Source organism: Alligator sinensis, unplaced genomic scaffold (genome assembly GCF_000455745.1).
Source record: "Alligator sinensis unplaced genomic scaffold, ASM45574v1 scaffold150_1, whole genome shotgun sequence".
Lineage (NCBI taxonomy): Eukaryota > Metazoa > Chordata > Crocodylia > Alligatoridae > Alligator > Alligator sinensis.
The window spans coordinates 3978606-3992799 of record NW_005841840.1 but is presented as its reverse complement, the minus strand read 5'-3'; the positions used below and the strand labels follow the sequence as shown (position 1 = coordinate 3992799).

Below are 14194 nucleotides of genomic sequence, written 5' to 3'. Positions count from 1 at the left end.
ACCCCAACCCTTACTGAAAAGTGTTTTAACTTTTATATCTTAAAAAAAAAATAGGACTTAGTCTTCCATTCTTTGCTAAGGGGGAAAAGAGCTGAAGCCTAGTCAACTTATGTCAGCTGGAGTCTTGATGCATTTTCAGGAAATTATCATAAATTTATAATCTGAAATAAATTCATAATTATTATCATAATCTGAAATCCTATAAACATATTTAGTAGAGAGTTTTGGTTGCAATTCGTAGTATTAAGTGTTTAGGATATAATGATCAAAGCTTTTGGAGAGGTGATAGAAGAAAGGGTAGAACAATGGCTGCAGCCGTTGTCCTTCTAGAACTATAAAATAATTATTTTAATTATGGGGAAAGTAGTAGCAAAGAAAAGGCTGCTGAAAACTGTTTTTTATTTTAGTCAAGTTCTTATAAATCCTAGTATCTGAATACCTTGAAGTATGCGCTAATTGTTACTGTACCTGCCAAATGTGTTTCCATCCTCTCTTGGGGAAGAATATGGTGTAAGAAGGGTTTGTTGTGTTTTGTTTTCTGTTTTGCTTGGCTGGGAAGGGAGGGAGGTAGGCAAGAGGGTTGTTTTTTTCTTTTCGTAACACATTAGTATGTGTTGGGGAAAAAGCAAAGAAATTTGCACTATAGTGCTGAGATTGATGTTGGGCCTTAGTCCCTGGGATCATTTGTTAGGCAGTTTTAGGTCAGCACTGAGAGCTGTCTTCATTGTAGCATCCCTTATGCCTGAGGAGCATAGTTGGACTACAGTGATCATCTCAGCCCTTGAAGTGATGTAGCCCCAAGTTATGTAGTACTTTGTAAGGACCAAGAATTTGAACTTGATTTAGAATTTTATGGGAGGCGGTGTAGAATGGAGGGCTGCTTTCTCCTTCCACTGGCTTTTGTTATGAAGCTGATGCTGCCCTCCAGCCTTCTACTAAGAAGTGTCCTAGGTGCTTGTGGGCTTCCTGCCCAGATGCATTGCACTATGTTACTATACAAGGCAAGATGAAAAAGACCTGACTAAGAGAAGCTAGTTGGTTTATTCACAGCTGATTCCATGTGAAAACGTACCCTCAACAAGAAATGCCAGAGAATATTTAGAATCTATGGATTTATTTGACCAGTTGTGGGTGTGTACTTTCAATCAAGGGCAGACAGAGTTCTTTGGGTGAATCTGATCTTTTATTAGACCAACTTAAATAGTTGGGAAAAAAATTTTTTAGTAAGCTTTCTTGTTTAAATCCTTTGTCAGGCTGAGGAAGCCTCTGCAATTTGTGTGCGCACTCTTCCTGGATGGAATGAATAGTAAAGAAGCTAGAGACTAGTGTACATGTAAGATAGGCAGTCAGTGCAGATGTAAATTGAGGAGTCAGTGGGTGAGAGATGGGCTGGATGGGTGGGGAGAGAAAAGGGGGATGAATGTAGCAGTTGAATAGTGGGGAGGTACCTGGGGATTTGGATGTCAGGCAGGTTAATAACGTGTCATAAATCCAAGGTCTATATTTAGTCCATGATTTTTAGTATCCAGGAGGTTGATGAAGTGGAGTTCATAGGCTCGTCTCTGAGATGTGTTGTGTACATTTCCTTTTAGGATTAGGATTGAGAGATTGTGGGGAGAGTGGTTTTCTTGTGAGAAATGTGCCCCCACAGGTAGTTGGGTATTCTTGTCTTTGATAGATTTCCAGCGTGCATTCATTCTGGTGTGCAGTTGTTTGGTCTCTCCTATGTATTTTCCATCAGGACATTTAATGCACTGGATGAGATGTATTACATTTCTGGAGGTGTAGATGTAAAATGCAGGGATGCTGATGGCCCTGTTGTGGGGTGTAGTAATTGTGGGAGTGGTGATGTGTTGGCGGGTTTTCAATCAAGGGAGACTGCACCATGTCCTTCTCTTGCTCGATTTTACTTTAAGTTGGACATTCTTCATCCATCAGCAAGTGCCATCCAGTTTCTGGACTTGCAGGATTCCTCCATATGCCATATAAAAGTATTGACAGAGTGCCTGTATCATCCAGGAAATCACTGACATGGTGATTGTGATCATTGGTGTAGTAATTACAATGTTGTAAGTTTACAAAACATTATAAACTTCACTGGTTCTGAGAACTCTTTCCTTAGAAGTAACTTCACTTCCTTCATTTAAATAGTGATTTAAGATTAGAGACAAGGTGCTGTGTAACCTTGACTTCCAGAAAAAATGAAGTTATCTGATTTGAAGGACACATGGGTATTTATTTATATTAAAGAAAGAGGAATATCACAAAGTGAGGAGCCAAAAAGAGGAGATGGACAAAAGGGGAAGGGAGGAGATGGCTTTATCTGAAAATTCAGATAATGAATACTTGCATGCAATTAGAGAAGAAACCTGGGCTCTTAAATGCTAACGTATAATGTATTCTGGAACTATGAAATGGCACCCATGCCACAAATTAATTGTAAAATCAAATTCTCCATTACTTCCCTCAGAAGAGAGGAGGAAAATGGAATGCTTGAAGAGGTTGCTAGATAATGACAAACAGGTATATCAATAGATAATTATCTTTTAAACACACAAGAGTTTTCTCCCCCTCTGTTGAAATTCCTCTAATCAAAGAGAGGCTGAGGTGATCATTTTCCTAACTCAAACTCAAGCATTTTACTAAACACAGCATCTGCAGATGGATCTAGATAAAAAAAATGTTACCAAATGAGGGCAGGTCAGGGGGAGTCTGTTTTTCATGTTCAGAAGTATCCAACTCTTTATGTTTTGGGACACAATTCATCCTTTGGGCATAGCAAAACTGAAGACCTTGAGTGTCATTTCCAAATGTTAGGCTAAATTGCCTGTGCAAATAAGACAAGTTTATATGGACCAGATAGTTTAAAAGGGATCTTGTAGTGTTTCTTAGTTGGAAAGAACACAGGCACTAACTCACATTGCACCCAATGGGAATTTTATTTCTGAAATGCCTTAAAAAGGATTAACTATACAGACACGGCCATCACAGCATAAAAATGCTCAGCTTGCATCTTGTCACCTTAGACAAATGTAATGTCTGCCTGGAGTTGTGTTATATGCAAGTAAATCATAATTTGTGCAGTGAGTTGTAACATGCCAGACATTCAACCAGTTTTATCGCTGGATAAAAATTGAAGATCAGTCACAAAGTTGCTGCCTGGAAGCATTCAGCTGCTAGCTAATAGCAAGTAGCCAGGACAGGACAATGGTATATATATATATATTTTTTTTTTTTAAACTGAGTTACCCCTTGATGTTTGCTTACATTTTCAAACACTTGCATATTCTTGCAAATATTACCTGTGGCCTTTTAAAAAAAAATCTAAAACACATACAGAAACTACTTTATTCTAATAGTTGATCTGGTCTGAACTGAGTATTGGTCCTTTCTAAGAAGTGTCATGGCTTTTTTTTTTTTTTTTTACATGAAAAGGACAGGTTCTGGTAGACTTTAATTTTGCATATGATGAAGAAATAACTTCATCTTATCTCTAGCAAGGAGTCCACTGTGTCAGCAAAACTCTACAAGCATTGGGGTTAATTAACAAATGCTAGTTCTCAATCTGATCTGTTAACACAAGGCCATAACAAGCAGGCTATTTTATAGTACACTAAAAATCAAAGGATCATCAGGGTTCAAACAAAAAACAACCCTAGGATATTCCAAAGTGAGAGTACATCTCATTCAAGAGTCTTTTAGCTTAGCACATGTTCTTGTTGAAATGGCCAAGATTTGAATCAGGAAGACGAGACTAAATCATAAACTATGGCTGGCCTTAAACTGCAGAAGTTGCAAGTGTTTGAAGTCTTATCACTCTGACCAAAGAAAGGCAGGTTGCATTATATAAAACAGATTTTGAACAGGTTCTGGTATCTAAATACAAGGTGGTTAAAATCCCTTATTGATGAAGAAAGTCTTGTAGTGAAATCCTTATAATTGGTGCTAGTTATTTTCCTTAGCAGAAAGTTCTTCTTTCCTTCAGAGGTCTGGGCTGAACACTGAAGGAGCCGAGCCCTTTGCTCTCTACATCTGAACAAATGCAGCAAAAGCCTGCAGCAGACAAGGACAGGAGGTCCAAGACCCACTTGAACCTGAGTCAGCAATCACATATACCCTTTCTAGTCTGACTGAACAAAACATCTGGTCCAAAGATGTATAGATTATTGCATCTCTCATTTCTCCCTGTTTCCAGGCAAGTGTCCCCTTCCCTATGCCAGCAGGTGGCAAGTAGCAAAATGGCAGCTTCATCAAAAGTGCTGTGGTGAACTGATTGATGGCAGGTTTGGGCCATCCACAGACAGGGCACCTTGGCCATAGCTGATGCACAGTTGGTTGATTTGCTGAGGAGCTCTTACCTAATGCTTGATGGTTCTGACCTCCCAAAACTCTATCCTGACCAAGGAAGTATTGACCAGAATGCTAGTAAGAAGAAAAAAAAATATTAAAGCCTACAGAAAAATCAAAGAGTGAGTGCTCCTAGGTCATGAAGGTAGTATCTATGGTGTAATGCATTAGAAATTTAAAAGGAAAAAAGGGAGGACGTAGTCTTGAGATAAACGTATCTCATTCCTGCATCTCCCCCCACCAAAAAAACAGTACAAATACTACACAGCATCCCACATCAGTCTTGAAGGGACCTTAAGACAGCAAAGAGACAAGTGAACCCCCCAGTTAGGAATCCTTTAATTTCCAGTTTATATTTGTCCATAGCCAGATTGTAGCCATCTTATCTTACACTGGTGGGGGATTTTCTAACATTCATGTTATTAATATAACAATTGCATCCCCTCGCAACCTTTTGTTAAGCGATCGAAGCCAAGGCCCTTCAGTCTTTTTTCATAAGGAAGGTCTCCAGAATTTTCTTCCCCATTTTAGTGGCCCTGCTTTGTATCTGTTTTAATTTAAGATGGTTTGGTTTGGTTTTTTTGGAGCATGGGCAACATGCAGTATTCTAAAATCAAGGGTGTCCAACCTTTTTGAATGTGGGGCTGGATCATGAACTTTTTATCACCCAATGGGCTGGCAAGCCATTTCAAAGACCTCACAGGAAGTGATGTCACATGACCTTTGACACCAATGAAGTTGCAGGAAGTGACAATGAAACAGGTCTGGAAATGTGGTCTAAAATCCAAAATAAAAACAATGTAAAAGCAACAATGAAATAATACCAAACACTTGACTAAAATAAAAACTTTCACATAATGAAAGAAGCATAATGCAACTCAACAGATCAAATGTGGAAAAGATATCAGCCAGAGTGGAAACTAATCAAAGGTGGAGGGATGTGTCCCAGTGGGAGACACCTGTGCTGCGCTTTGCAGCCTCTGCTGCTCATTGCCTTGCAGGAGGTGGGAGGGAGTAGGGAGCCGGGGGCTCAGTGCATCTGAGAGGCTGCGACCGAAACTTGTGGCTCAACTAGGCATGGCTGCAGCTGGGCACAGAGTGGAGTGGTAAGAGCCACTGCCACGCACAAGAGCCCCAGTCCGGGCTCCTCCAGGCTGCAGCCTCCCCAGGATGTGCAGGAAAGGCGCCCTCTGCTCCACTGCCACCTACCTCGCTGCCCTGGCAGCCGTGTGCGCCCGTGCCACCCCCTGCTCCCGCCTTGGCCCCACGCAGCTCTGCCACTGAGCCCCAGCCCTATGGTGCCGCCCCCACCTGCACTCTGCAATCTCACACTCCAACACCTTTAAAAGCACTGGGGACCTGCCTCTGATGCCAAGCTTCCTATAGTGCACTTTGAAGGAATCAGGGCAGTAGGAGCCAGAACCTCTCTCACCACCACTGGCTTCTGCAGGTGCCCCCTCAGACACAGGAGGCACCAGTTGCTCATGTGCACAATGGTGTCTGATAAATTTTATCCCAGATCCCCACAAAGACCTGTGTCCTTCAGTGCAGGTCTGGCATGGCAGGGTGTGCAGTTTTTGGGATCTGGGATAAAATCTGTCGGATCCAATCACACAGTAAAATTAACATCTGCCATGGGCCTGGCCTCTGTCACACTTAGTGGCAAGACTGAGAAGGACCCACCACTTTTACAATAATATTTTTTCAGAAACTCCAAAGTGGTATATGCACTTAGATTTAATAGATGACAAGATCTGTCCATTAGAGTAACTAAGCTGGGAAGCTACTGGCTAACAACCAATTCAGATTATTTCTGTGTAAACACAACCCTTTAGTTAGTGAATGTCTAGGAAGTGCTAGACATTCAATGGGGCATTTCCTTAGATAAATACAATTAGGTATGTAAAGCTAGTGAACCAATTCAGAAAAAAATGACTATAAGTACTTGATAGACACGAACAACTGGGTCATGTAGTGTTTCTGTATCTCATTACAAACTTTACATAGGCTGGATTATACTATTTACTAAAGTAGACAGTATGTTTGGTCCTATTCAACTTGTTATGGAATAACTACATAAATTAATAAGGTGTTCAACACATTTAATCGAAGTCAAAGGATTTATCTACAGAACACTTTATTAAAAAAAAAAAATCAGAACACAAATTGCTCATTTCTCCCAAACAGACGGGAGTGGGGAAGTTGCAACTGCCACTCGCAAATGAAGGGCTAAGTGATTCATACTTCCAATTTCTATAAAGAACAAATATATTCACAAAAATGGGAAATTTGACTTACATATATAAAAAAATACCAACATTCTTCACACACTCATTTCCCCTTAACAAGGCTGGGGTTGTCCTTTTTGAGAGGGCATGCTATAAAATCTAAACAGATCAACACTTCCTTACTTCAGACATTTTGCAGGCTATTATTGCATGTTTTGTAACTCATCTTTTCTGAAGGGGATCATCCTCTTTGTCACAACGTTACTATGATTAAAAAGCAGCCTTTTGAAGAAGGTTAGGCCTTTAATTTGATTATATTTTTGGTGCCACTTGCCTCTGGCTGACAAAACAGTTATTTACTTGATATGTTGAAAAATAATGGATAACAAGGAAAAAAAATCTTAAAAATGGATAGTTCAGATATTTCTGGTAAGAGTGGAGCACATCACATTTATTGTGCGTTATACCGCTATTCCCTAGCGCTGCATTTCTACATGTACAGTTAGCTTATATTCTTGATGTTACATATATGTATTTAAACCAAACCTTACCTGAATACATATGATATCTTCTGAGGATTTCCCCACTAAGAAGGATTACTAGAAAAGGTAACAATAAAGCTATGTACAGCTTTAATAGCAGTGCAAAAACATTTCACACTCAAGATTTTTTCCTTATTCTGTATTTCAACATATTCCAGTGCACTGGCCAACATCATCTATACAAAGTCTGACAGCACATTTGGTATTGTACATGCTTTATTAAAATGGTACTCATATTTACAATATCTGCAGAAACAATCCCTCCCAAGTCTTGCATTCAGACAGACACGCACACACACACACACACACACACACACACCCCGACCCCTTCAATTTCTAGGGGTGTGAAGGCTAGGCTCCCAAAAGTTGAACAACTCCTTGGGGGCATAGGGGAAAGGAAAGATTTTTGTTTTTAATTACTTAAAAAGAAGCATGGGAGAATGCATTTGGCCATCACAATGCTATTAAGTTTATGTATATTAACATATGGCAGTAACACTGAGTATTTCCTTTACATTCTATACACAGAATGACATCAAGGTTTTCCAGTCAACAAAACATTCTAACTTCAGTCTCAATGCTGCTTGTAGTGACTATTAAGCCACGTATTTGGGGCGTTCCCTTAAAACAATTCAAGTCTATGCAAGAGAAATAAGGCACAATTAATATTGATTTTCATTGAGGGGGAGGGAACGGGTAAACGGCAGGCTTCAGATAATAGTTGCTCAGAGGAAGTAATTTTGCCACATCCTTTAGAAAAAGAGTACTAATTGTACCCCATTCTAATCGGCATGGACTTCTCTTAGAAAACTGAAGTTTTTATGCCAGGGCTAAACACAGCCACATACAAAACAAATTTGGAAATTCACATTTTAAACACCAGTTTCAGTAGCCAAGATTACTGGTATCGATGTACATGTGTACATTTTACTCTAATACTAGAGGAGAAAACACATGAAACGGGACTCAAGCTTTTCATTCTCTTAAAGACTCACTCCTTTGAAGACCCTGTAAATAGGTACTATTTGAGGCTTCCACTTACTGATATAAAAAAAGAGAACAGCCTTTTTTGTCTTTTAAATCTTTGTCCCTCTTCATTAATGAAGCCTTACTAGACATTACAAATCAATTGCAACAGAAGAGTTTGGCAGCACAAATAATGCCTAGTATTCAAATCTTCATTGTGAGTATATGTTATTTTCCTTGTACAAAACCTGTTGAATGTTTTTCGCAGCAGATGAACTGTACCCAAAGATGCAAGATATTCTGTGATGGGGAATAGAGGTTGCAGTTCCGAAGGCCCCTGACTTTGGTTGTTTACAAAGTTCAATCCTGTTTAGTGTGATCCTTGGTATCTTCCTCATCTGTATATTCTGATGGTTCTTCCCCTGGCTTTAGGAGTCTACCTACGTAGTCATATTTTTCTGGAAGAGACATTTAGGATTCAATTAAAAACCAAAGGAAGCCATTTTCTCCTACTTAATTTGCCCTGAAGATCTGCTATTTCCTTCCACACTAAAGATCATGATCCTAACATTACTGAAGAAATCAACAGAAGTTTTATCATTGACTCTACAGCAAGATCAGACACTAAAATAAGTCTGAAGTGCTTCCACTAGCCCAGAGGTTCCCGAGTTGTGGTATGCATACCCCTGGGGATATGCAAGATATCACTGTGGGGTACCTGGGAGAAACTGTGTAATGGCAGATTTAAATTTTCATTATAATAATTGGCATGTAAGGGGTTAAAATATAAACGATGTTGGTAGGCGTACAGGGCCAGCTGGTAAATCTGGAAGAGCACATGCAATAAGAGAGTTTGGGAACCTCTGCACTAGCCTATTCTTTGACCGCTTCAGTCATTCCCTCTACCTTTCCCCACACCTGATGAGCTGTACCACACGATGGGTATAATTCTTCCCTTCTCCCCTGTGCATCTCCATTAATTAGCCATCTTTGATTTCAATGAGGTTTGAAAATGTTGGTCTTTTTCCAGGTTATGTTTCTTTGCCTGACAGAGATAATCCAGATTATGGCACAGGGGATCAACAGTATGCCAAAACAACTGATCCCATATTTAAAGAGAAACTAAGCCAAACATCTTGTAAATACAGGCCTCAGGCTATATTAATTATACTGAGACCTTCTGTAAGTTAGATAAGTGCCATTCTACGTTAATTCTTGCAGTCTGAAGTGATGCTCTCTAACTACTTAAACAAAAATGTTTAAAAACAAAGGCCGGTATTACAATTCCTCTGAAAGTAAAACTCAAACCACAATTCCCTTCCCAACAAGATAAAGCGGTGAAGGTGCTGTAAATTATACAGAGCAGGCAACAAATAGTTCTTTAAAATCCACCCCATATTCCAATTTGTTGTGTTGACTGTTTCCTTACACTGGTAAACCATAATTTGTTAGTTTGAGAAGTTACCTTTAAATTGCATTTCCCATTCTCTAACACTTTCCATCTGTACAGCATTTAAGTCCGATAGGTCGTCATATTCATCTCTGAGTGCATCCTTATCTAGACAGAAAGTTGCTAGTCCCCTGGAGGCATCTCTGCCAGCAAATATTCCGTAAGGACCCTCTGGAAATAGAAGAAAAATGGACGGCTTTCAAAAATGTATTTCTAGATTACTTAATTTACAGAGTTGAGGTCAGTAATTTCTTGGAATGTAAAGAACAGGAAAAAAACATGAGACTATACAGCCCATATTTATGTATTAAGTTTTGGGAATAACAGTGGTCTAATGCTATACAGCATTTAATGACACTAACTCAGCAATGGATATTGCTATAAGACAGACAAGGAAGGAGAAGCAACATTAATATATTATAATATAATAGTCTTGCTTCTCCTTGTGTGTCTGTGTAAATATACAAGCAATATCATAGTGATTTTTATATCTAATTAATACATAGATATAAACATCACTATAATATTGCTCTTATATTTACATACACACAAACACGAGAAGCAAGACTACTATATTATACTATATTAGCTTCTCATTCCGTGTGTGTGTGTGTGTGTGTGTGTGTGTGCGCGCGCGCGCGCGAGAAAATAAAAGTATCTGAGAAAACCAAACCGGAGGTCAATTGTCTTCCGATGAGTCAGTCATTGCAAGTTTTCCTGTTTTTTGTTTAGGGCCTTATTTCCGAGTGAAATGCACTTGGAAAGACTTCAGCCAGGAGGTGCGCACATGCCCCTCCTGTGCTGTTCTTGGCTGGAATTTAACAAAATGCTGCAACTTCCTCTAGTGCCAGCTGGGGGCAATAGAGCAGGCTGCAGCAGTCTGCCACTTCCAACTCCTGATCCTGTGAAGGAAGGAGAATGATGAAAGGGAAGGGAGGGCAGATGAAAGGTGTAAGCAAAAGTCCAGAAGTACAGGGGGGCATGTGGAGGGGCTCCAAACCCCCTAAACCTTTCCTCTCCCTCTAAGAAAGGGAGGAGGAAGAAGAGGGGATTGGGGCTGGAAGGATTTATAGGGAGGTAAGTCTACCTCCAGCCCACCTGTCCTTTATTTATGTACACATAACCAAAAGTAAAACACTAAAAAATAGCACTTCATTTAAGGAGGTGCTATTTTGGAGTGTTTCAGCCACTTCTGGAAGTTTCAAAGGGCTTGTATGTACCTATAGCTGGCCCTCTGAAATGTTTCAAAGGCATTTGAAACATGTTACCTGTTTCCACACCCAGAGATATTAAGCTTCTACTCATCAGTGGCTCCAAGTCCTGAGTCTTAACTAGAAATTCACTGTGGACTAGAAACTAGTTTACCAATGGTTGGGAGTACAAAACTCAATCTTGATATCAAGACTGAGAATAGCCTGAAGAATAACTTTAATGTAGTTTAGTGTGGAACCAGGGCATTGGAGAAACTCATTTTAAGTGTTTTAAATTAGTTCTTTATGACTCCCCAAACTTGAGTGCCAGGATCAACATTTAAGGATACCTCAGGAGGTGAAAATTAGGAAGAAAATTTTGTTTGTTTGACTGTTCTACAATGAAGATATGTGCAAATCAGAAAAAATAAAAAAACAACGCTGGTTGTGTTAACAGGTTAACCATCTAATTGTAGCCTGAAGCCTAATAACCAAGTAACAGCAACGTGGAGGGAGAGTTGTAGAACATCATACACTCTTTAAAATGGCAGTTTCCCAGTTTAAACATCCTTATCCATAATGCACAGAGTTAATTAGTTTTAAAAACTAATTTATGAGCCTCTCCTTAAAGGGAAATAATCTTTCATTCAAGGACTGGACGGTCCAATTGTATACCCATATAATTGTAAGGGTTATTCATAACAAGATATTTATATTGTATTTTTCATTTAAAAGAATCCTATTGCACTTCCTGGCCAGTACTATAGGCCTAGCATTCATTATTCACTGCTGAAATACAACTACCTTTAAAGGCTGAAACTGTCATTCTGCACCAGTCCTACAACACAAGTGGATAAACTATCCCAGTGTTCACATCCAGCTCAACATACAAAGAAAGTTTTACCTAATAGGGACTTTGACCAAAACAGATGTTAACTTTTCTCTACAAAAACTGATCAGAACATGTCTGTCAACCTCAGCATAGCAATACAGATAGCTTCTAATATACGGCATCAGCTGACCTCTTCTTTGCCTTCCCCTGCCCCCAAAGCAATACAAACATGCTAAACTAAAAAGTTTGACCAAGAGTTATCAAATAAGCATGTTTATATGGAGAGCTAAGTGGGACCCAGAGATGGACACAATTTCATGAAGAGGTTGACAGTGACACATTTTGATTTCCAGCATTCATTTTAGCTCCTATCAAAGGAAATGCATGTATTCACATCAAGAAAAAACTTAAGAAAATTGTAGCTTGTTAAAACACACAATAAAAAGCTCCCTTATACAAAGGAATTGTTTTCTATATTTAAATCAAATTAACAAAGTTTGATGTCAAAGTTGCCAGAGAATGTGACAGTTTAAATTCTGTTGAGCCGTATTCCATTGCCCTCACAGCCAGATAATTAGACCAAACTCCATAAAGAGATTCAGGTGCAAAGACACTCCACGTAACCACTCCAATTAAGAAGCCCAGCTCTAGGAGTGGAATTCAAACTTACGCAAACACCCAAATCCCCCAGACAATGTGTGCAACAAGAACATAGTTGCTCCCAAGCTTCAGTGGTGGAAAGAACAGAAAACACTGGTATTACTTCATTTATAATCTCTTGTCTCCAAATAGCTGGGAGCCGGGGGGCGGCTGTTACTAAGAAGAACAGCAATGAAATTTAGCTCTGATACTTAAATCACTAAGGTCAGTTTGCACCATTCAGACCTCATATCTTAATCTGAAGATAAATAACCCTATGATATCAGTTCTTTAAAAGATATTTTCTTATGGTTAGTAGAATCTGAACTTCTGCAGAGTATCAACCAACCAGGCTGGCAGAAAGATGCAGTTACCCCATACTGGCTCAAAACAAACAAAACATATCATACTATATTTTAAATGGGTAATAAAAATACTTTAACGGCAATTATAGAGAGGATGGAGGTGGCCTTTTTTCTCTGCGGCTGTAGAGGACAGGAAAAGAAGCAAATAGCCTCAAGATGGAGAGGAAATTTCTGACGATGATGGTGGTGAAACACTAACACGCTACCTAGAGAAGTGCTGGCATCTCCATCCATGAAAATTTTCAAGAGCAAGTTAGCCAGACACTTGGCTGGGATGGTTTAAGTCACGGATGATCTTGCCTTGAGCAAGCGGCTGGACTGGATGACCTTGTAAGGTCCCTTTCAGCCCCTACTTTTCCAATGACCTTATTTTGCACACTGCAAATGTAATGAACTTATTTTTAAGCTACAAAAAGGTTTCTTTGGACAGGATCTGCAGATGGGATCTTAAAGTAACCACCATCATTTTCTCACATACCACATGCCCCTGAAAAATATAAATACCTTGTTCTCCAAAGAAGAAAATGAATGAAGAGGGAAAAAGAAGAAATAAAAAGTTTTATATTAATCTTTTCTTAAAAACACTGGGAGGCTCCCCCTACCCCCCAGGAAAATACAGGCAGCTGCAGTAAGGGGATAGTGGAAACCTGTGGCTGTTCTGTTAAAGCCCTAGCTGCAGGGGTTTGAGAAGAGGAGCTAGGCAAGTCAGCACAGCCAGCAGCATCTGCTTGGGCAGTTCATCTGATCTGGAAGGTGCTGCTGGCTAAGCTGAACTGCCTGGCTCCCTTTTCTCAAGCCAGATGGGCAGGCAGCAGCACCCTGAAGCTAGGGGGATTAACAGCAGCCACAGGTTATTGCTCCCCACTTCTGGAGAAGGGTGGGCCCTCAGCTAACTGAGCTACAGAAGGGTCAGGCAACTTGGCTAATACCCTATCAGACCCTCTGCTCCCTACATTTCTATGTTTAAGTCACTCCAATTTCTAGTATCTAATGGTCTGAGAACTTTTTCAAAAGCCCAGAGGAAAGAGGAAATGAAAAGGAGAGCTGTATGATAATCTTAGCCAATAAGCACTATAGAAATGAATGGCAATAAACCCTAAACAATACTTTCTGAATGGTTTGCAATCTTACAACAACAGGCTATGAAAAAAAACACACAAAAATTTAATGAGTACAAAAATACAAAAGACTCATGTTCCTTTTGCTAATTCCCTATAGCCCCATTAATCTTGTACCACATTTAGTGGTGTTATAAGTCAAGGTTTGAACCCCCAAAATCTACCCTTAAATTTCCACCTCGACTTAATACACTGCATCAGGGCTCTGAAGTTGGATCAGGGAGCTCAGGCAACACCCAACCCACTGACAACCCCCCCCCAGGGGGTGCTGACACCACAAAGGGAAAACGTGAGCCTGCCCCCCCCGCTCAGGGGCTGCCTGGCCCACCAGCAGCTTAACCCCTGGCCATGCGGGGGGGTGGGGGGGACGACACCATGTCCACCGTGTGTGTCCAGGGCTGTCTGCCACCACCTTGGAAGGGGCTGCCTTGCCCCATGGGCAGTGCACCGGGGGGGAAGGAAGGCAAGGGGGTGTTGGGCAGGGCTGGCCTCTCTCCTTGCCCGCGCCTGACACCCT

The 14194-nt window shown here is 40.3% G+C and overlaps 1 protein-coding gene across 1 annotated transcript in view; it reads right to left on the bottom strand.

Annotated features, from left to right (window-relative positions):
• Positions 1–7320: 7320 nt before the first annotated feature.
• Positions 7321–14194, bottom strand: part of PGRMC2 (progesterone receptor membrane component 2) — a 22847-nt gene continuing 15973 nt past the window's right edge. The window contains exons 2-3 of the mRNA XM_006015627.3: positions 9549–9704; positions 7321–8541 (exon numbers count right to left, since the gene is read on the bottom strand). Of these exons, the coding sequence (XP_006015689.2) occupies positions 8444–8541; positions 9549–9704 (254 nt within the window). The 3' untranslated portion in view covers positions 7321–8443. The remainder of the gene's footprint in view (positions 8542–9548; positions 9705–14194) is intronic.